Genomic DNA, 21,673 nt, shown 5'->3' with positions numbered 1-21,673 from the left:
TTTTAGCATTTAGATACAGTTCCTTTACTTAAGATCATCTGTAGGAGATTGTGTCCTTTTTTTTTTTTTTTTTTTTTTTTAAATTTCACCCTATGGGGGCTTCCCTGGTGGCGCAGTGGTTGAGAGTCCGCCTGCCGATGCAGGGGACACGGGTTCGTGCCCCGGTCCGGGAGGATCCCACATGCCGCGGAGCGGCTGGGCCCGTGAGCCAGGGCCGCTGAGCCTGTCCGTCCGGAGCCTATGCTCCGCAACGGGAGGGGCCACAGCGGTGAGACGCCCGCGTACAGCAAAAAAAAAAAAAAAAAAAAAAAAAAAAAAAAAATTCACCCTATGGGATGCTAAATGCCTTTCTCTCTGGTTCAGAACTGGGCACCAGACAACGACCGCCTTTAACATACCTTTCCTGGAGAAGCAGAAGGGGAAAATGTGCTTTGTGAGGAGGAGAGCAAAGGCCTGGCCAGGCCCTGTGGAATTCTTCATCCCTGCAACAGCACCACCTCTGTTGATCCTCACAATAGTCCCGTGTGTAGGCAGAGGACAGTCATTTGTGTTTATCTGAATTGGAGCTTTGGGATATAAATAGTTTCAGGCCCTGCTGCTCTATCTTCCCAACCAGGCCTCCTAAATTGAAACTGAGCTTCTTCAAGACCGGTCTGCTGCTGGTGCCCGTCCCATGTCGTGCTCAGATGGGCTCTGTGACTGGGGTTAGGATGTTCTCTATCACTGCATACATTCTACCTTGGAACACAGTTCACTCGTCTCACAGGAGCTCTCCAACAACTCCGTGAAGTGGGCCCATTTCATGGGTGGGAAAAGGCACCAGGGTATTTGAGTATACTCAAATATATCTGAGTATTTGCCCAGGGTCACAAAGAAAGTCACTGAAGCATTATAGAGTGTGAAGTAAACAGTACAATAATAGTACAGATGACACACTGAACCACAGTGAGAATCCAGCCGTGCTTTCTCTTCCCCTGATCTCACTAAACCACGCTTTTAGGGGCTTATAAGCCAAGCCCACCACTCTACTCTGTCCTTTCATAAACCAGAGCCTAGCCTCTGCTATCAGGAGTAATTTATCTTTGCCCACGTAGAAGACAAAGTTGTTACCCTGAGTGACAGTCATGACAGAAGAAAACGACGAGACCAGATGGAATTTATGGATAAATATATTAGCAAATAAATACATTTCTCAACATAGTGCCTGATTCAAGCGTCTTTCTGTCTGTTCAGATATAAATACCCACGTGGGTGCCTAGGTGCTAGTTCCCCGCTGACTTAGAGGGAAGAAGATTCCCAGGTGGGGTCCTGTGCCCACTTTGCTCCCACATTCACATTCCAAACGGGATAATGCCTGAGGGGCCAGCAATGGTCCAAATTCCCCGGGGTGCATGTCACCCTGAGGAGGCCCCTCAGCCCTTGCCCACTCGATACCAGCTGCCCAGGCCAGGCTTCCTGCTGCAACTCCACTCCTTCCTGTGTGTCTCTGGCCTGCATGGCTTATACTGGGAAGCCGGGCCTCTGGGCCGTCTAATCCCAAGGGCCCCATATTACCTCTCCTTTGTTCTCCCGTTCCCTATCCCTGGTCTGAGAGAAAACGCCCAGAGAAAACTTCCTTGTTCAGCTGTAATTTTGCCTTTCCTACCTTCATTCCTTCCTTCCTCTTCCTAAATAAAGTACAGCAGAAATCCTCTTCTTTCCGCCTACTTTGGGACTTTGAGATAGGAGGTCCCCAAGGAAGAGCTATTCCCTTCCCACTACCCTCACCCCTACCCCCAGAGGAACTGAGGCTGCTGGAGTGACAAGGGAGTTTGACGATCAGAGGCTTCGACCCAGTTTCTTCAAGGTGCTGTACCACATCAGGGACAGAACTGCACACCCTGGCTTCCCCTCTGACTTAATATAGTGGATGTGTCAAGTGCGGACAAGGAGGGACAAACATCCTCCCTTGTGCACCAGGGGAGGCCCTGCCTGGTGAAGCTGCAAAGCCCCCCTTTTCAGGGCTCAGGGCTCACCTATGCTCCTGATCTTTTTGCAAAGAAGGAAAATGATAAGAACCAGGGTTGCCGCTGACGCAGCAGCCTTACCAAGGAGGAGCCAAAGCTGGTGTGCAGGACTCTCCCAAGGAAGGAGGTGAGAAGGGTCATGCGTTCAGCTGGACCCGTTTGCTGGTATGAACATGAGGCTTGGAATGAGGGAGACCTGCTGGGGCTGGGGAAGGAGCACCACCTTTATAACACCTATCTACCTATACCTAGCTTCCTGCTCTCAGAAAGTCCCAGCCTGCAGGGGAGCCAACCCACACAAGTGGTAGCTGGTTGCCTGGCTGGACACAGACTTGCTGCACTGCAGATGCTTCTGCAGACAAGGTCTGGAGCTGGGACCGGGAGACAACACCTCCTGCTGCCCACCATCACACTCCTCTGCCAGTGGTTCCAGGAAGGATGGCAAAGAAGAGGGGTGTTTTCTGAGGTCCTTTCTTTTCTCAGGAGCAGGACTCTGTGCCAGGTAGGGCCCTGAGTCATCTGGCGAGCACTCTTGGTTGGAGCTCGGCCTGAACATCTCACACGGCCTGTTCACACAGCTCCTCGAGCTCCTCCTCTTCTGAGCCTGCATTTAGAGAGAGAGGAGGAAAGAGGTCACTGAGGGTCAGGCCAGTCTTCTGCTTGTTCCACCGGCAAGAGAGTATGGCTGGGAGGGAACTACAGAGAGGCAGGAGCAGGGAATGGGTCCAGAAGGGTGATCAGATTGAAAGCTGAGAGCGGCCCCCATTGGGACACAGGGGAGAGAAAAATGAATCTAGAGAAAGAGATACATAGATAGCAACCAGTGCGTTACCCATACTTACTATTCATTCATTCGCCCAGTAAATATTTATTATACACTTGTGGATCTGGCCTGCTACCATGTGCCAAACAGAAGACCAAGAAGACTAAGCAGGGACCTGACAACCTTGTAGGAGAAAAGGTGTGCACGTAAGTGGCAATTATGCCAATGGGGGCAGGACTGGGGTCGTAAGAGATGAATCACGAAAGGAGAAAGGTCATGTCCAAGTGGAGCATCAAGAAGGGCTTCCTGAAAGTGGGGATAAATGCACTGGTCCTGCAGGAATAGGGAAGAATTAGATTTATGGGAACAGGAAGGCAGCAGAATATTCTGGGCTGCAGAAACTGCAGGAAGTGTTTACCTAGTTTGGCTAAAGCCTGGAGCAGGGGAAGGGAAGGGGAAGAGTGGAAAATAAGGTTGGGAAGGAAGATGGGGGCTAGCTGGTACTAGGGCCTTGAAGGCCAAACCAGGTTGGATTTTTCTTTACTCTGAATAAAACAGAACATCTGAAGATTTCTAGAGAGTTTGTTTGAGGAGGATGACCCCGGCAGCAGAATGGAGGGTAGGCGAGCAGGATCACAGTGTTGCGTGGCACTACAGGACACGACACTGATGTGCAGGGCTCGGCCTTCATGGCCCTGTGAGAGGGAAGGGAGGAGCCAGGGGGCTCCTGCCCTGACCTTTAGGCTGCACCTAAGACGTGGACAGGTGCCAGCAGTACTGGAGGAGAATATGGTAAAGCTAGCAGAGACATGGTTAACAGAACCTGGCGTAGATTAGATCTGAAGAGCAGGGGAAAGGGAGGCACTGAAACCAGTTACGAGTTTGAGAGAGAGAGGGGAGGTAGTGGTCTGGCACTGGCAGCACTGAAAGTATACACATGACAGGATTCAAAAGGCACCATCAAACAAAACACATGGCCAAATCTGCATTACGTGGCCCTGTGGAAGCAATTGTTTTCTGTACTATAACAGCTTGCATGCCTATCTCTCCACAGACCTGGGTCTCCTGGTTGACAAGTTCCACCCTCAGAGCCTGGAACCTAGCACATAGCAAGCACACAACGCAGAAAGAAAAATGGAAGGAAGAAATGAATGGACGGATGACAGCAGCTCTCAGGTCCTGCCTGTAGGATTCCTAGACCCTGAAGTCTTATATTTCAGGACCTTTGAGGGCAGAGGGGTCCTCCTAGTGATGGCTGTAGGCAAAGAGCTGTGTCATCCACACAATGGGAAAAGATGGGGGAGAGTAGGGGTTGGGGGATCCGGAAGAGGAAGAGGAGGATTTGAGCAAATAAATACCCAGCTAAAGTCAAGGATTTACATTATCACCATTGGCTGCAATACAGTAAGAGGGACGCACTGAGTCCCCAAGAAAATGAAGTCAGTCTTATTAACAAAGATGCATAGAAGGGAAAGCCCTAGTAGTTCTTTTCCCCGGGGGAAAGGAGAAAACCACAGGGCTGCTAGGAACCACCTGTGATCGCTCTCCTTTTTTTTTTTTTTTTGCATCATTCACATAGCTCTTCTCATATAACCCAGAATTATGGTTATCTGTAGTTATTTCTCCTGTAAGATCTCATATGGCCTGGGATTACGGTTTTCAGTAACTATTTGTCCACGCTCTCCTCAAGAGCAAGGAACAGTTCTTGGCCTTCTTTGTATTTACAGCTAATACTGAGCTATAGGCTCAGCTGTACCAATTTTTAAAATACTGAAACACTCACGATTGAGCTGCTGCCCCAAGCCGCCCCAAGTACTTTCTGCTGTCTCAGCCACACTGGTACCTCACCGGAGACCTCCCGAGGATCTGGCAACTAAAGGATTAACACCTGGCAGAGCCAGCATCCTACGCTATGTCAGTTGTCCACTATTTTGAATGTCACCCCTGTTGGACCCTTCTCAGCTTCCATCAACCCTCTGGATGACTTGACCCGTTCTACCATACCCAACTCTAGTCTCCTGTCCCCGCCAGACCCATTTCCCCTGAAAACTCACCAGGCTGGGCTGGCAGCACCTGGCAGTGTGGGTAAGGGCATGGCCTACCCTCTGGGGCGCCAGAACTCCATTCGGAAGGCCCCTCCCCAGATGGGTATGGTCCTAGGGGCTGGCGTGTAGTCAGACACAACCACACTGGCTGTGAACTTGGGTAAGTAGGGCCTGGGGTTTCTGGTAGCAGCCTCCTGTCCAGGCCCGGAGGTCCGAAGATCAATGGGTGGGCCTCTGGGGACCAAGGATATGCCAGGCTGGGGCCATAATGGGGAAGAATCTGGCACACTCGGTGTGCGGCCAAGTCCTGGGGTCGAGAGGCTGGGGAGGGCTCTGAGGGACTCCCCCGCCGTTTCCTCTGTGTGTGTCGCACAGGGAGGCTGGATTTCTGCAAGTGGAAGAGGCTGCTGGGACCAGGGCTGGGGCTGGCGGCGTCCGCTGGCCCGGGGGCTGGCTCGGTGAGGGCCCTGGGCCGTTGCAGGCTGGGGAGCTGTCCTGACGGGGCTGCTGGGCTGGGGCTGGCTGCCTGCGGATCGGGTGAAGGCAGCTCTGGCTGGAGTTGTGTCCGAGGAATGGCAGGCCTGGACGGCGGGACTCCAGTTTCTGGGCCAGACTTCCTGCCGTGCCACTGGAAACGCTTTTTGTAGTGGCGGTGCCGGTGGCGGTGGTAGTGGACATGGCTGGAAACCTGGGTTTCCCCTGTGGGCACCACCGAGTCCAAAGAACGGGGCCGAGAGGTCATGCTAGGCTGAGCCTCCTCCCGCCGGCGCTCCCCTTCGGGGCTGCAGTACACCAGGGGGTCAAAGTCACTGCTCAGGGAGCTGCGGAAGGTAGAACTGCTGCCGTGGATGCCCTGCAGGCTGATGTCCGTGCAGTTGACCACTGAGTCACTCGAAGAGCCGTGACAGGGCCCTGAACTGGAGTCACTGGCTGGCCCGTCTGCCAGGTAGCCACTGCGTTCTGTGCAGTAGCTTTCTCCAGACCCGCTGCTGTCGTGAGGCCTGGCCCGGCGTGGGGGCATGGGGCAGGTGGCAGGGTGCTGCAAAGTGCACCGCAGGTGGCTCAGCCCCCAGCCCTGCGCAGAGGGGCTCTGGGCCACCGCCAGGCGCTGTGGTTCGCCTGGAACCCGGGGATGTGCGCCTCTGGGGAGGCGGTGGTGCCGAGGGCCCACGCCTGGCTCCTGGGATGGTAGGAAGGGACCAGGCCGTGTGGGCCGAGCCGCTGCGCTCCGGGAAGGGCCCGACAGGTAGGCAGCAGGCAGGTGGTAGTGGGCATGGCCGGGATGCTGGCGAATGAGGTGGAGTCTTCGGCCTGGTTCTTGGTAAGATCTAGACGGTCCCAGGGACTGAGAAAGGGAATCTCCCTCTGGAAGAGAGAACCAAGAGCACAAGTGTTTGACTCCCCAAACGGAAGGAGGGTACATTCAGAAAAGCGTGGCTGTAACGTACTTATTGAGCCTGCATCGCCCGCAAGCTCCGTCAGAGTTTGGACGACCAAGGACACTCCTAACCTGCCTGTGCCCGGGGATGCCCTTGCTCCCTCCAGCCAGTTGTCTCCTTGGGAGTTCCACTGTGCATGGCAAGCCCTGCTCCTCCCATCAGCCCTTTGGGGACTTGCACCCAGGGCCACTGCTAGCCCACACTGCACCTTTGGGTGAATTAGAAAAAGGCTCTCTTTCCTCAAGATACTTCACTTTCATCTTTTAGAAGATTGTCATAATATCCTGGTTTTGTTCGAACAGGATACTTTATTGCCAGAAAAGTAGAATAATAAATATACAAATCTTGGCATTCCCAGGTGGCACAGTGGTTAAGAATCTGCCTGACAATGCGGGGGACACGGGTTCGAGCCCTGGTCTGGGAAGATCCCACATACCGGGGAGCAACTAAGCCCGTGCACCACAACTACTGAGCCTGTGCTCTAGAGCCCGGGAGCCACAACTACTGAGCCCACGTGCCACAACTACTGAAGCCCATGCACCTAGAGCCTGTGCTCCGCAACAAGGGAAGCCACTGCAATAAGAAGCCCACGCACCGCAACGAGAAGCCCACGCACGGCAATGAAGAGTAGCTCCCACTCACCACAACTACAGAAAAGCCCGCGCACAGCAACGAAGACCCAACGCAGCCAAAAATAAATAAACAAACAAACAAATCAGTCAGATTTAAAATCAACAAAGTTGTCATGAAAATACATCGTAAAGATGACTGCAATGGAATGGTCGCCCCCTCAGATGAGGCCCCTTCGAGCAGTGCACAGCTTAAAGAACAACTGAGGCAGTCCTGCCTTCTCCTCAGCTTCAAGGCAAAACACTTGCCCAGAGGGAAGCCCCTTCTAGACCCATCTGCCTGCGCACAGGGGAGTCCTCGGCCCACCTCCTACCTACGATGTTGAACATGCAGAGGGGGCAAGTGCGATGCTGGTGCAGCCAGGGGTCCACACAGGTACGATGGAACTCATGGAGGCAGGAAATGACCCGTAGCTCCTGGAGAAAACAAGGGGTCTGAACCAGAGTTGTCTGTAGCTACAGCCGTGGCCAGGAAGCAGGGCATTCCCGACTCCCTCTGGCCTCTCCTGACTGCCGCCATCTGCTTTCAAAGACCTCACGGTAGGACAGAAATGGTATGGGCTTTGATATCAAGTAGACCTGGTTTTTGCCACTTAGCTGCACGACCTTGGGCAAGTTTCTTAACAGACAGTTTTCTGCTGTAAAATGAGGCTAAAAGACTAACCTACCCCCACCCCTCACTGTCACGAGGCTAAAACGAGACGATGCCTGTAGAGCATCCACTGCAGAGCCCGCCACGTGTACACACTCAACCAGCAGTAGTTCTCTTTCCCTGGAAAGCCAGGAAAATAACCAAACCTCAGGGCTGTCTGTGCACATAGATGCAGCTCGAGCACTCACACCAGCCTTAAGCGCTTCCTCCCCCAAGCTCCAACCTCCCTCCCCAGCCTGGTCATGGAGGTGAACCACGGCCCTGCCTTACCTGGCCCTCCGAGAACTCCTCCAGGCAGATGGCGCACACAGGGGCTGAACTGCAGCTGCTACCTGAGTCTGGCCACTCGGCCCGGGCCCTCCTGCAGCCGGGCTGGTACCTCCTGGTGGCCAGCTGGCTGATGGCCCAGGCTGTTCGCTGCTGAAGGGGATCCTGGGAAGAGGGGTGGGGCCAGAATGGGGCAGGGGCTCCTCTTCCCTCAGCCCTGGACTCCAGCTTGTACTCGGTTCCCGGCCACCCAGTCAGATCCCGTGACTGCTTGACCACTCCGAGGCGTTTGTATCCTCGGAGTTCCTACGTGGCTCTGCCCAGCAGGCTAAGCCCCCCCATCCCATTCCCCACTCCTACTATTGATTTTCCTTCCCCCGATGACCCGTGAGAGCAACTTTTTATCCAACTGCCTGCTTGACGTCTCAGCTTGGATATCTAACAGGCACGTCCAACTTGACAGGCCCCACGCTGAACTCCTAATCCCATGAACCGCCCAACCACACACCTGTCCTCCCGCAGTCTTCCCCACCTCAGTAAAGGGAATTCCGTTCTTTTCATTGCTCAGGCCAAAAATCTTGTTGCCATTCTTGACCATTCTCTTGCACTCCGTGATCAGTCCATTAGAAACCTGTCAGCTTTGCCTTCAAAGTGTATGGAGGGTCTAACTAATGCTCACCACTTTCACTGCTGCCTCCCTACTCCAAGCTACCACTGCTGTCCCCTGGAGTCCTGTAATAGCCTCGGAGCTGGTTTCTCACCACAGATCAGGTGAGGTCAGATCATGGCTCTCCTTCCGCTCAAAACCCTCCCGTGAGTGAAAAAAACATCCTGACAACGGCCTTAACGGTCCAGTACCACTGGGCCCCATGAACTCTCTGTCCCCACCTGCTGCTCTGCCCTCTCACTCACTGGATTCCAGCCACAGGACCGTCTTGCTGTTCCTCAGACATAACGGGCACACTTCTGCCTCAAGGCCTTGGCATTTCCTGTTTTCTCGCCTCAATCACTTTCTCCCCAGGTATCTGCACAGATCACCCCCTCACCTGTTGAGGGTCTTACCTGTAATGTCATCCTCTCAATGAGGCCTTCCCTGGCCTTGCTTTTAAAAATTAACCCTGTCCCCTTTCCATTCCCTCCCCTTTTCTATTTTATTTTTCTCCCTGGCACACACCACCATCTAAATTATTGCGTATTTTACTTATTTATTTACTTACATTTTACTTATTTATTTACTCATTCATTTTACCTAGAATGAAAGTTCCCCGAGGGGAGGAATCTTTTGTCTTTTTGTTCACTGCACTATCCCCAACGCCTGGAACAGTGTCTGGCACAGAACAGGTGCTCACTCTATTTGGTGAATGAATGAACAAATGAGGACTCTTGTGGAGAGAGGCTGCTGGAAATCAACAAAGTCATTTGCCGGGGGATTTAGGTGTAAACTGTTTCACAGGCGTAAGGGCACCTTCTTTCCTCACTTTGTCCTTCCTGCTCCCCACCTTCCCCCACACGTGCACTCGCCCACCTCCACCAGGGAGCCCACCCGCCTCACCGGTCTGCTGTGACGGGGGCGGCACCGGATGCGCAGCACCGAGGCCAGGATGACCACAAAGATGGTGCCCACCACCGTCAGGAGGATCCACACGTCATAATCTGGCTGGGGGAGCGAGCAGAGATGGAAAGGGTCACGCTTCTGGAAGGAGCCCAGGAGACACACAGAGAACTGGAGGGCCCCTTGAGTCTTCCAGCAGAGGGGATGAGGTTGCAGGTGGGCTTAGGTGGTCCCTCTCTGCCCACGGGCACTCCTCCAAATGTCTGCTGTGAGAGGTACTATCTCGAGACCCATGTGCTTGGGAAAAAGGGGACAGGGACCCCTCTACAAGGTGGAAGCTACCCAGTGAGCAGCTGGCTGAGCTTCCCAGTCGATGGAGAAATACCAGCCAGGATTCAGGGGGCCTGGGGACGAGGGTTTCATTCTGGCTCTGCTACTCTGTGCCATGAAACCACGATGCTGAAAAACAACTTTAGAGCTCAGCTGACCCAATCTGTTCATTCTGCAGATGAAGCTCAGAGAGGGGAAGAAACTTGCCTAGAGGTGCACAGCTGGTGGACAGAGTTGCGCTAGAGGGTTTCCAAGGTCTCTTTAGCTCCAGGAGTCTAAGGGCTTTTGGTGAGAGTCACCGCAGGAAAAAGTGCGGGTGACAGCAGGTGCTGGGGCCGGGGCTGGAGACCTGGCTTGCTTACCGATGTCGTGGACTTCTTCAGCTCAATCCTCACGTGGGCCTTTCGGTTCTTATACACAAACTCCATCAGCTTCTCGGCATCATTACCCCAGATCAACACCACTGGCCACGTCAGCCCCAGGGGCTGCTGCAGCTGCAGGAGGGAAAGTGCCCACAAGGGTGGCTGTGTCCTGACTTCTTCCCCGGCACATTTCTCTTCCTTCGTCCAGCCCCCTCCTCAAACACCCCACGTCCCGGGTACCTGTTCAGCAGCAGCTCGATCCTCCGTGATGTCAAAGAGGACGGCGCTGGCTCCCCGCTCCCCCGCCATCCGGGCCTGCAGAGACACACAGCAGAGGTCCCGCAGGGGTCAGACACGCAGCCCATCCACGCCCCGGCCTCGCCCCGTCACGTGCCTTCCTAGGATTCTGCACACACCACACCCCTGTACACTCCCACATATAACACATGCAAGGGGTCGGTGGGGTTAGGATCCCCTGCCCCGCCCCAAGCTCACCCAGGTCCACTGCCTTCCAGGACAACATTCAGTCCTTCCTTTCGTAATGGAACAAACCCCTAACAGGGTTTAGTATGTGCCAGGGGCTGGACTAGGCTCTAGGCCTAAGGACAAATAAGACACAGCCCCTGCCGTCAGGGTGCCTCCAGTCCTCCTTCACGAAGAAGTGTGAGAACCAAGAGCAGGGAGCGACCAGCACCCCCCAGGGCCTGGGGGTGTGTGGTGACCAGTCCCCAGTACAGAGAGGTGGACAGCTCCTTCAGAACAGAACTGGGCTTTCCAGGGTCCAGCCCTGCCTGACAAGAGGAGCCTGCAGAGCATCCCGTCCCCCACCTCAGGCCAAGTTCCTGGATCCTGGGACACTGCTCCCACCCAAGGCGTCTCTGACAGCCCCAGGCTCAGCCCGTCTCACGGCTCTCTCTCCCTGCCACACTCTAGTCTGCAACTCTTTCTCTGGCTCCTATTCAAGGACCTACTGGAGTCCCTGTCTGGTGCTTTATCCCTTCACCCCCTCCCTGAGGGTGGCAGTAGAGACTCGGGTTGGGAGGGACCCGAGGGGCTGTTCCCACAAGGACACAATTGTGCGCACGTGCACGTGCACATGTACAGGCGTGCTCGCCAAGGCTCTGAGAGGATCTAGCCAACCAGGCAAGGCAGAGGGCAGAGCCACAAAGAGAACACAAAGCAGGAATCTGGGGGCTCTGGGTGTGGGGTAAGACCAGGGAGATAAGAGCTGAGGGGGCGGTGGAGGCACGAGGGCAAAGGACCGACAGACAGACCCTGCTCCGGCCTCACTGTCGCCTCTCTCCCAGGTGCCAGCGCTCTCCAGCGCTCCTCCCTAGGGCAAAGGCTCACCTTGCGAAGGCACCAGGCTGGGACCTCAGGCCCCTGGGGCCTGCTGATCCTTTCGGGCCTTCCTGCAGGCACTGAAGGAGTTAACCCTTCCGCAAGTAGTGCAGTCAGGAAGAGGAGCCGGGGCTGGGGCTTACACTCCAGCGCTTTGATCTCTGCTTCCCTTCCCGGTGAGAGCCTGTTGGGGCAGGTCTCCTGCCAGGCAGGCCAGGGGAGCGGCTAGGCTCCCGCTCCCTGATCCCTGCTCCCCAGGCGGCCGCAGAGGCCAGAGGGCCCCTCAGAACAGGCAGCCTGCAGGCAGGAGAGCCCCGGGAGGGTGGTGGAGACGCTCAAGTGGGGCCTCTTCGGCCAGGAGGGTACCTTCCCTCTTCCCTCCCTCCTTCCCTGAGGAGCTGGGCTAGGCCCTCTCTCTACCAGCACCCAGGCCCAGCCCAGGCCCAGGCTCGCCAGGCTAATTGACTGGAAATTCACAGGACCGGAGAATGGAACTGCTGAAGAAATGGAGAGGTCACAGCCTCCATCCTCCTCTAGCCTGCCTGTTCCCAGGACGTCTCCCCCGCCCAGGCGACCCCAGGCAAAAAGAAGCTGTCCAGTCTTCAGAGCCCTCCAAACCAGGGCATGGGAGCAGCCCTAGGGGAAAAGGAGAAGGACTCCTTCTGCTAATCTCATAGTCCATGACATAACCAAGGGGTGGGGAGGTCACCCGAGTAGTCACAGAACTGAGACTCCTGGATCCTCAGTGCTACTAGGGCCTCCTGTTTCTCATCCCCAGAATGAGACCCTGAACCCAGCCCAGCCTGGAAGAGCAGGAGGGAAGGGCAGAGACTTCCTTCTCTGGAGATGTTCTTACTTCCCTACCCCTCTCCTTTTGAAGGGTTGGGGTAGGAACGGTGGAAAGTAATTACCCTGACGTTCAAACACCCCAGCCGGTTACAGCCCATAATTACAAAGTTGTAAAAGTGATCAAAGAGAGAGGGTTGGCCAACAGGGGGAAACAAACAGGCCTTTCAGACAGTGGGTGCCTGTGTTCAGAGTTCTAGGACTCAAAAAGCAAGATTTGGGGCCAGATGGCAGCCCACTCAGGGGCTACCCATGCTGCCCTGCAGTCTGCCCGCACCCAAGCAAGAGGGAGGGAGGGAGAGAGAGAGAGAAGCACTTCTTCCAGACCAGAACCTGGAAGACAGAGAGGACGGGCAGGCCCTCCAGGCAGGAAGAGTGGGCTTTAGAAAGACAACCCAGAGACCTCTTTGGGAGCTGCAAAGATTCAGCCAGCCCTCTAAGAGCAGCGCGCAGGCTGCCCATGGCCTTTAGCAGTGGAAGCCAATACGTTCCAGGACTTCTGCACTTCCCTGCACCTTAGATTTTCCTCTCCAGACACAGTGACAGTCACTGTGTATCTCCTCCTCATCAAAGACTGACTGAGCACCCACTGTGCTCAGGGCACCAAGCCAGGGAAGGCCAAGCCCTCCAGAACAACTCATAATCTAGCTGTGGAGACAAAGCATATACGTACGATTATAATGCTGATGACAACATCCTAGAGTACAAATGAATGAAACAGACCAGTCGTTTCCAAACCCTTCTTTTCACTGCTGAAAGCCCTTCCCTCCATTGTGCCCCCCACAATACACACACGCGCACACACACGCGCGCACACACACACACACACACACACACACAGACTGACACAAATCGTCAATACAAAACATATAAAAGCGAGCTGAGGTTGAGGGTGGGATTAGGGGTAAGAAGGACCCTTGGCTTCCCCCCAACCCCAGCCCCTGCCAAGGCACCTCCATGAAACCTGGTGTGAAAAGCACGGCCAGAGACCCTGGCAGCACGCCAGGAGGGAAGCCAAGCTCCCAGTAGCCCAGCTGGGCTGAGCCAGTTAGGAAAGGTTCAATACAAGAGGTGGGATTCACCTAGGCTTGAAAGCAAGGGGAGGAGGAAGTAGAGGGGATATAACCGTTATTGAGACCCACTCTGCCCAGACTGTTTAGGTTTGAGTACTAAATCTGCCATCGACCATTAGCTGTGAGACTTTGGGCAAGTCACTTAACTGCTCTGTGCCACAGTTTTCCTTTCTGTAAACTAGGGCTAATAACAGGACCTACTTCACAGGGTTGTTCTGAGGACTATATAAGTTACTCCACGTAAAGCCTTATAATACGCGCCTGGCACAGAGTAAGTATTCCTTAAGTATTTATTTACTTATTTGTATCTGTCATTAGGCCACTCATAAGTATTAGTTATCATCATATCAGCTATCGCCATGTGCTTTGCGTACATGATTTCATTTACTCCTCACAACAACTCCATAAGACAGGCATCAGCTCCACTTTTGAATTGAGGAAAAAACAGAGGCTCAGAGAGGCTGAACAACTTGCCCAGGGTCACACAGCTGATAAGCAGTGGAGGCAGAATTCCCACCCAGGACCTCAGCCTTCCAAGTACCTGGTTAGCAGGGAGTGTTCTCTGTGGTAAGAAAGGCAGGGCTTGCACCCAACTTTTTTGCCTCCAGAGCCAGCTCCTTCCACCAGGCAAAAGGCCACTGCTCCAGCCCATGCATGAGGGGCTCAGGGCCTGGGGAATCACAAGGATGGCTGTGGAGTTGCTAATAAAGAAACAGAAACCAATCTGGGTGACTGGGTAGGGGGAGGAAGGTGGTATGCTGACAAGAATGAGAGTCCAGAAGAACTACAGTGAGGGTCAGAGATCAAAAGAGGGAACCATGACAGAAAAAGGCCAACCTTGCTAACTATGAAAGCATAGGATGACGATGCCAATGACAAGGACAGCAGTGACAGCTGCAGTCATTTATTGAGTGATTGCTGTGCGCTTGGCCTCTGTACTGTCTCCTCAACTCCTCATAACTACTATAAGATATGAGCCCTGTTACTGTTCCCCTTTTACAGATGGGGAAACAGAGGCTCAGAGAGCTGAGCTAAAATGTCCAGGTCACACTGAGGGGCCGTGGAGAAGCCAAGCTCCAGACCTGCGGCTGTCTGGCTCAAGAGCCCCAGTTCCGGGGGTGGGGACACCACCACTTACACTAATTGATTGGCCAGAGCAGAGCTGACTGAGGTCAGTGGTTTTTGAATTTCCTCACCAAAGACCCACCTTTCCCCTATGCCTCCCACAAGCCCTATATTTAAATATGTTTTACCAAACTAACTGCATTTATTATGCACAATTCACTTTCCTATGAGATAACTTGTATTAACACATTGAACTGACAGAATTCAACCGAAAGCAAAAAAAATGAAGAGTTCAGTTAAGCCTGTGGGAAGTCTCAAATATTGGAAGTAGCCCAAAGATCCACATTACTACCTTCACAGACCTCCTCTGGGCCAGGGGATCCCAGGTAGGAGCTACTTGGTCAGGTCACAGGATGAGAGAGCCGAGGGATGCCTTGGACCTGACCCGCGAGAGAGCTTGGGGCCAGAGCAGTTCGGCAGAGTGACGCGGGGAGAAGACGGGCGAGGGGAAGCAGGGTGAGTGTGGTGCAGGGGGCGGGGGTGGGCACGGGAAGCTCAGGCAGTGACCTCAGAAAGAAAAAAGGTCACAGGGCAGCAGCCAAGGGGCTTCCTCTGAACTCCTGACGGGTTTTTGACTTTGTGTTTCATTTAGCTCAGGGACTGTTTGGGCGCTTGACGTACACTCTTTTCATCCTCACCATGATCACTGGGGTAGGAAATAAAAGTCCCATTTTATGGTAGAGGAAACAAAGGCCCAACAAGGTTAATCAAGTACCTCAAAGAGCACTGACCATGTTCCTTGTCACCCAGTGTCTGTTCACATGGTTCATTTCTCCTACAGGAGAGTGGTCCTCTAGGGGCGAGAAGAAAACCTCCTGTGTGGACACATCCCGGCGGGTTGCCGAGTGCCCACACGCATGTGAAATCATACGCTGCTTCAGAGGGACAGCAGAGCTCTCGGAACTCGTCCTCCTCCATCTGTCTGTCTCCCTCCCCTCTCTCTAACTCATACTTAACTACCTAACACTGGGCACTCATCTACCAAATGAATAAATGAATGACATTTGCCCATATTTTGTCAAGCCATGGAAATGAAATGGTCAGAGGTAGGGTAGCTTCAGCCTAACAAAATGCTGCTGCCAGTAGGACGCTTACCGTCCTGCGGAGACACCACACCCTCCAGCTGCTCAGGTGTGTCCTGGACCCCATCTCCCACCTCCCCAGGGTCCCTTCTGCATCAGCACCAGGCTGGGAGAATATCTTCCCCTATCCGTGGGCACCACATTCCGAGTCCTGCCCGAGTCCCTGCCCCCTGGGGGATCACGTAAGACCCCAGGCTGTTTCCTTGAGACTCATGGCCCAGGAGACAGCTCTCGGGAGGATCACAAATGCCCTGGGCCAGAGTTCAAGGAGCAGGCGCATAGGGCGGGACTGTCACCCTCCTCTTTCACCACCCCTGGGAGCAGGACCCCCACCCCAAGTCTGCCTGACCGTGCCACCCACAATCTAACCACACTCTGGCTTGGGTCACCATGGGACTCTTTTCACGTATGTTCAGTTTTTCCAGCCAGAATGGGAGGTAACAGAGCGCAGAGGTTAAAAGCTCAGGTTTGAGAAGTGGACAAGGCTCGGTTCAAATCTCAGCTCTGCCCCTTCCTATCTCTGTCAGCCTGGCAAGTTACTTAAGCTTTCTGATCCTCATTTGTCTTATAGGTCAAATAGAGAATAACAATGTCTAGTTTTCCTGATTGTTGTGAAAAGTAAATGAGAATTGATATATAAGAAGTATCTATCCCATGTCCCACCTGGCACATGGTAAGCACAAAGAAAATAGTAACTAATGTTAAAGCAGGGGTCACGAATGCAAACGTTTACAGGCTCTATGAGGTAGCAGGCCAGTGGGGAGCATGGCAAACCAGAAAGCCCTTGACAGTGGGAAGGTGGCAGCTGCGGCCGGCTCCAGACAAAGGTGCCCTGAGGAAGTGTGGGGCTGCCGGTCTGCGATCTCGGAGGAAGAGTGTTTTAATGGCCTCTGTTTCCACTCTTCTTGCATGGTGCTCAGTGAATATTTCTGAGAGATGGAAAAGCCCTCCAGCTGACCCCCTCTTTGCTCTGATGCTAGGCAGGGGAAGGGGTGTAGGAATGTCCAGGTGATGGGGGAAGAGCTAGGATGGGGCACGTGCTCTAGATGACAGCCAAAACGTTCTGCTGGCACATGGCCGGTGGGGAGAGGACAGTGGCCTGAATTTCCACGTCTCTCAGACCAGTCATGGGTTATAAAAACCTGAACTGAGCACACCACTCTCAGGAAACAAGCAGACAAAGAGCACAGGACCTCTCGTGGTCCAGAGCTGGGCACGCAGGGGCTCAGGGTGTGCGGGGGTCAAGTGCGAGTCTACCTTGCTGGCCAGTGACAGGCAGGGGCGGGGGGCCCGCTGGGGGCTCTCCAGCTTGACAATGCTGATGAATCCAGGCTCCAGATTGTCGTCGTCGCTGGCGTTGCACAGGTACAGGGGGTGGGACTGCAGAGAGAGAGGGAGAGACAGGTTAGGGGGCTCTAGGGAGCAGAAGCCACAGCTGGGAGAGCCACGCACGTCCCCACTGGTCTCACAGGTACCTGGCGGGTCTCCTGCTGCCACGAAAGAGGGGGCCTTCTTATCAGATGGCCTCATGGTAAGCCAGGAGCCACCAGCTGTCATTTCAGGGGTGCCAGGGCCAAGGACACATGGAGGTGGGGGCAGATGGGAGCAAGGGGTGTATAAATGAAGAGCCTGCTGCAGAGCCGTTCCAACAAGCCTCAAGCCCTGCTTTTCCAAACTGGTCAGCTGCAAAGGGCTCTTCCCCTGGCCCCAGCCTCTCTCACCTCCTAATTCTGCTCCAGCAACCCCAGGCTGCGAGCCTATATCAGTGGCTTCAGAGTCCTGCTTCCCTCCTCGCTCCCCCAGGGCGCTGCTGGGTGCTGCTGGGGCCTCCTGTCTCCTCGGCAGCTGTTGCCATGGAGATTCCCATCTCTCCTGCGGCTTGGGTCTTCTCACTTGGTGCCATCTTGCTCCTCTCAACAGCCCCCTTTGCTTATCCTGGGATTAAGCAGGGTGCTGATAGGGAGGAGAACTATTTTGGGATGAGGCTTGGCTAAGCTATTGTGCTATTAAGCCTTGAATAGCACAATTCCTAGGAGTCTGTCCTGTCCTCAGCAATGATGCGGCCCGCTCAGCCCACCTGCTCTGAGCGTATGGCAGGTCCAGTCCGAGACCCTGAGCCTCTAGCCCGGCTGGTGCTGAGCAACGACTAAGGGGAAGTGGGCCTTATACATGCTAACAGAGACCAGAGGGCCCCTCCTCAAAGGGATGAGACTGCCCTTCTATACACACTCTTCTCCTTCAGGGTGATCCTAATACGCCCTTGTATCTAATTTTCCTAGAGTCCTGTGACAAAGGATAATCCTATGGGCCAGGGGTTCCCACATGGTGGAAACCCAGTGTATTCTGGCAAGAAAGGGAACCTCCTACTAGGGAGCTGCCCACGATTCCCTGGCTACTGCTGTTAGACTAAAGGACGTCCAGAAAGAACCATCAGAGGAACCAGAGAGAATTTTGAATTTACGAAGATGTTTACGAACATGATAATGTCAATGATGGACTGAAAAGCACAGTCAGGGCTTCCCTGGTGGCGCAGTGGTTAAGAATCCGCCTGCCAGGACTTCCCTGGTGGCGAGGTGTTTGAGAATCCGCCTGCCAATGCAGGGGACACGGGTTTGAGCCCTGGTCCGGGAGGATCCCACATGCCACGGAGCAACTGAGCCCGTGCTCCACAACTACTGAAGCCCGCGTGCCTCAACTACTGAGGCCTGCATGCCTGGAGCCCGTGCTCCGCAACGGGAGGGGCCACCGCAATGAGAAGCCCGCGTGCACCACAACGCTCCCTGCAACTAGAGAAAGCCTGTGCACAGCAACAAAGACCCGACACAGCCAAATAAATAAATAAATAAATAAATAAATAAAGAATCCGCCTGCCAACGCAGGGGACACGGGTTCGAGCCCTGGTCCAGGAAGATCCCACATGCCGTGGAGCAACTAAGCCCATGCGCCACAACTACTGAGCGTGCGCTCTAGAGCCCGCGAGCCACAACTACTGAAGCCCGCGCGCCTAGAGCCCGTGCTCCGCAACAAAAGGAGCCACCACAACGAGAAGTCCGCACACCATAACGAAGAGTGGCCCCTGCTCTCTGCAACTAGAGAAAGCCCGCGCACAGCAACGAAGACCCAACGCAGCCAAAAAAATAAAATAAAATAAATAAAAGCACGGTCACTTTTTGAAAGCACTTTCAGGCTATTTCCTCTCACTGTATCACTGCAGTCCCTTGACCATAGTAGGTTCTCAATACATACGCACTACCTCACTTTGAACTGTATCCTTGTGAATAGAAATCTTTGGGCAGGGGGTGATGAGATGGGAGGCGTGTCCATTCTTGCTCCCAGAAATTAAGGACTATTAGTCTGGTGGTGATCGAGGTTTCGTGTGGGAGAAAGGTTATATATCCCCCTAACCCCCAGAAATGGGCTAGGGCATGAGGTTGGGGGCTCTAGGGAAGCTGTAGCCCCCATCTCAACAAGCTCCATTAGTCTGTCCGTCTGCCCATTCATTTCTTCATTCTACCAACACTGAAGGCCCACTTGGTGCCAGGCACTGTTCAATGCAACGAGGAGTCAACAATGAATAAGACAGGCTCCTTGCCTTTAAAGCTCAGAAGACAAGCGTGCAAACACTGTGTATTGTGATGTTACAATGCAGGTTCATTCAAGGGCCTGGGGGAGGGCCTGAGGAGGGGGACCAACAATCCCATGCAGGAGAGCAGAGTGACCTCAGTGCTTCCTTGGGGACTAAATAGGTACGTGTTCACCCAGTGGACCCACAACCAGGGGGGAGGGTACGCTCCTGGCAGAGCAAGCGGCCTGCGCTGAGGGTTGGGGGAGGCAGTTAGGTCCAGCATGAAAGGTCGGCAAGAGCAGGGACCACAGATCTGTGTTTGAGAAGGATCTCCCTGGTGACTGCAGAGGACAGGCCGGTGTGGTGAGATGTCAGGAGTCAGCTGCTCCAGCAGAACAAAAGATGTGAGACCTCCCTTCAGCACAGCCACTGCTGTGCGTGCTCCCACACCCTACCCATGGTCCAGCTTTCTCAAGATAACTCCAAGATGCCTCTCGCTAACCAGAGGGTCAGTGGAGATGGGGAAAGTCACTTTGGAGAAGAGTAGTCTTTAGAGAAGGATTTTCAAATACTTCACCACCACGCTGCCCCCAGGCCTTTGCGGGGGAACCAACGTGTACCGTACTGTAGTGCCACATGGTAGGATGCTGAGATAGAGGGGAAAAAACGTGGTGCAGTCACCAGACTTCCGTGGTCCTGAGCTAACTACTATGGAAGAAGGAAGAGGAGGAAATGAACCATTAGTAAATGCCTTTGGCATGCCAGAGCCTGTAGATGTTATCTCATTATGAGGTAGGTGTGCTCATCCCCACTTAAAGAAGAGGAAGAAGCTTGAGGCTCAGAGAAATTAAGGTCACACAAGATTAGAACCCAGCTCTGACTCCACCCTCTGGAGTTATGCAACTCCAAATGAAACACACAGCAAACCCACCACTGTCCATGCTAATGCTGTTGCTGCTGATGAGAGTGTACATTTATTGAGTAAATATGGTGGCCAGTGAGTGTTCCAAGCGCTTTTGTGTATTACCTCTTTTTATCCTCATAACAACCCTATAATTGTCTCCATTTTAAAAAAGGGGAGGGCTTCCCTGGTGGCGCACTGGTTGAGAGTCCGCCTGCCGATGCAGGGGACACAGGTTTGTGCCCCGGTCCGGGAGGATCCCACGTGCCGTGGAGCGGCTGGGCCCGTGAGCCATGGCCGCTGAGCCTGCGCGTCCGGGGCCTGTGCTCCGCAACGGGAGAGGCCACAACAGTGAGAGGCCCGCATACCCCCCCTCCAAAAAAAAAAAGAGGAAACTGAGGCACTGAACAGTTAAGTAACATGCCCAAGGATTACACAGCTGAGAGCAGAAGATCAGAGGAAATGGAAAGAAGTAGGATAAAATTAAAAAAATAAAAATTAAGAACAGTCTCCATTTGACTCTGAAAACACGATACCTTCCCCCAATTCATAACCAAGAAAATTTGCCTTCCTAATTATACATTCCTAAAGCATACAGGCCCAAACACAAGTCCCCGAAATATTGGTGGTAACTTCCAGGAATGTCTTAGGCCCTCTTCTCTTTTCACTTTCCATGGTCCCCCGGGTGACCCCAGCCAATCCCACGGCTTTGGTTTCCACGTCGAGGTGGTTAATTACGTATGTGCAGCCCAGACCTCTCTTGAGTCCCAGACCCCAGGAGGGGCCTGGATGTTTCTGCCTGAAGAACCTTAAATGAGACACCTCAAACTCAGCATGTTCAAAATTGAACTAATCATTGTATCCCTCAAAACCGTTCCTCCAGTGTTCCCTGTTTGAGGGACCTGAACCACCATCCACCTATTACCCAAGTCAGATGTTATCTTCCTCCTCTCCTCCGATCTCCTTCACGCCCTACCGCTACCACCAACCACCAATCACCGAATTCTAACAATTCTATCTCCTAAACATTTCTCTTATTTGTCCTCTTTCTGCCATTCCCACCACGGCTACTCTGACACAGGTCACCATCATTGCTATCCCAATTTACTGAAATAACCGCTTAACTAGGGTCAACCCACTCCCCAGCCTCCCCCTGCCCCCAGTTCCCTATACTGAAGCCAGAGGGGTCTAAGATGCTAATTTGGGCGTGTCACTCCGAAGCACTGAAAAAGCTCCTCAGAGCTCTTAGAGTGAGGTCTGCACTTTTGTTTTGGTTTTTTTTGTTGTTTTTTGCGGTACGCGGGCCTCTCACTGTTGTGGTCTCTCCCGTTGCGGAGCACAGGCTCCGGACGCGCAAGCTCAGCGGCCATGGCTCACGGGCCCAGCCGCTCCGCAGCATGTGGGATCTTCCCAGACAGGGGCACGAACCCGTGTCGCCTGCATCGGCAGGCGGACTCTCAACCGCTGCGCCACCAGGGAAGCCCGAAATCTGCACTTTTAAACACAGCTTAAAAGACCCTGCCTGCTCCGGTGCCGTCATGGCCCGCCTCACGGCTTACCATCCCTGTCAGTACCTCTTCCCCCGGCAACCCACGCTCCAGAAACACCTTGTTTCACGTCCCCAAACACTCTGGTGCTTGCTGCTCTGTCAGGGTGGGTTGGAGGCCCTCATCTGGGCCACCCTTAGTACACTGT

General features: G+C 53.9%; 1 protein-coding gene across 2 annotated transcripts in view; it reads right to left on the bottom strand.

Moving 5' to 3' along the window:
• Positions 1-102: 102 nt before the first annotated feature.
• RNF43 (ring finger protein 43) overlaps positions 103-21,673 on the bottom strand; it is a 63,423-nt gene continuing 41,852 nt past the window's right edge. For both annotated transcript variants that reach the window (XM_059996605.1, XM_059996606.1), the window contains 8 exons: positions 16,770-16,892; positions 10,286-10,360; positions 10,046-10,177; positions 9,354-9,458; positions 7,805-7,966; positions 7,197-7,299; positions 4,824-6,179; positions 103-2,610 (listed from right to left, as the gene is read on the bottom strand). In XM_059996605.1, coding sequence (XP_059852588.1) covers positions 2,564-2,610; positions 4,824-6,179; positions 7,197-7,299; positions 7,805-7,966; positions 9,354-9,458; positions 10,046-10,177; positions 10,286-10,360; positions 16,770-16,892 — 2,103 coding nt within the window. In that variant the 3' untranslated portion in view covers positions 103-2,563. The remainder of the gene's footprint in view (positions 2,611-4,823; positions 6,180-7,196; positions 7,300-7,804; positions 7,967-9,353; positions 9,459-10,045; positions 10,178-10,285; positions 10,361-16,769; positions 16,893-21,673) is intronic.

The sequence above is a fragment of the Delphinus delphis genome, chromosome 19 (assembly GCF_949987515.2).
Source record: "Delphinus delphis chromosome 19, mDelDel1.2, whole genome shotgun sequence".
Lineage (NCBI taxonomy): Eukaryota > Metazoa > Chordata > Mammalia > Artiodactyla > Delphinidae > Delphinus > Delphinus delphis.
This window is presented reverse-complemented; position numbering and strand designations above follow the sequence as displayed.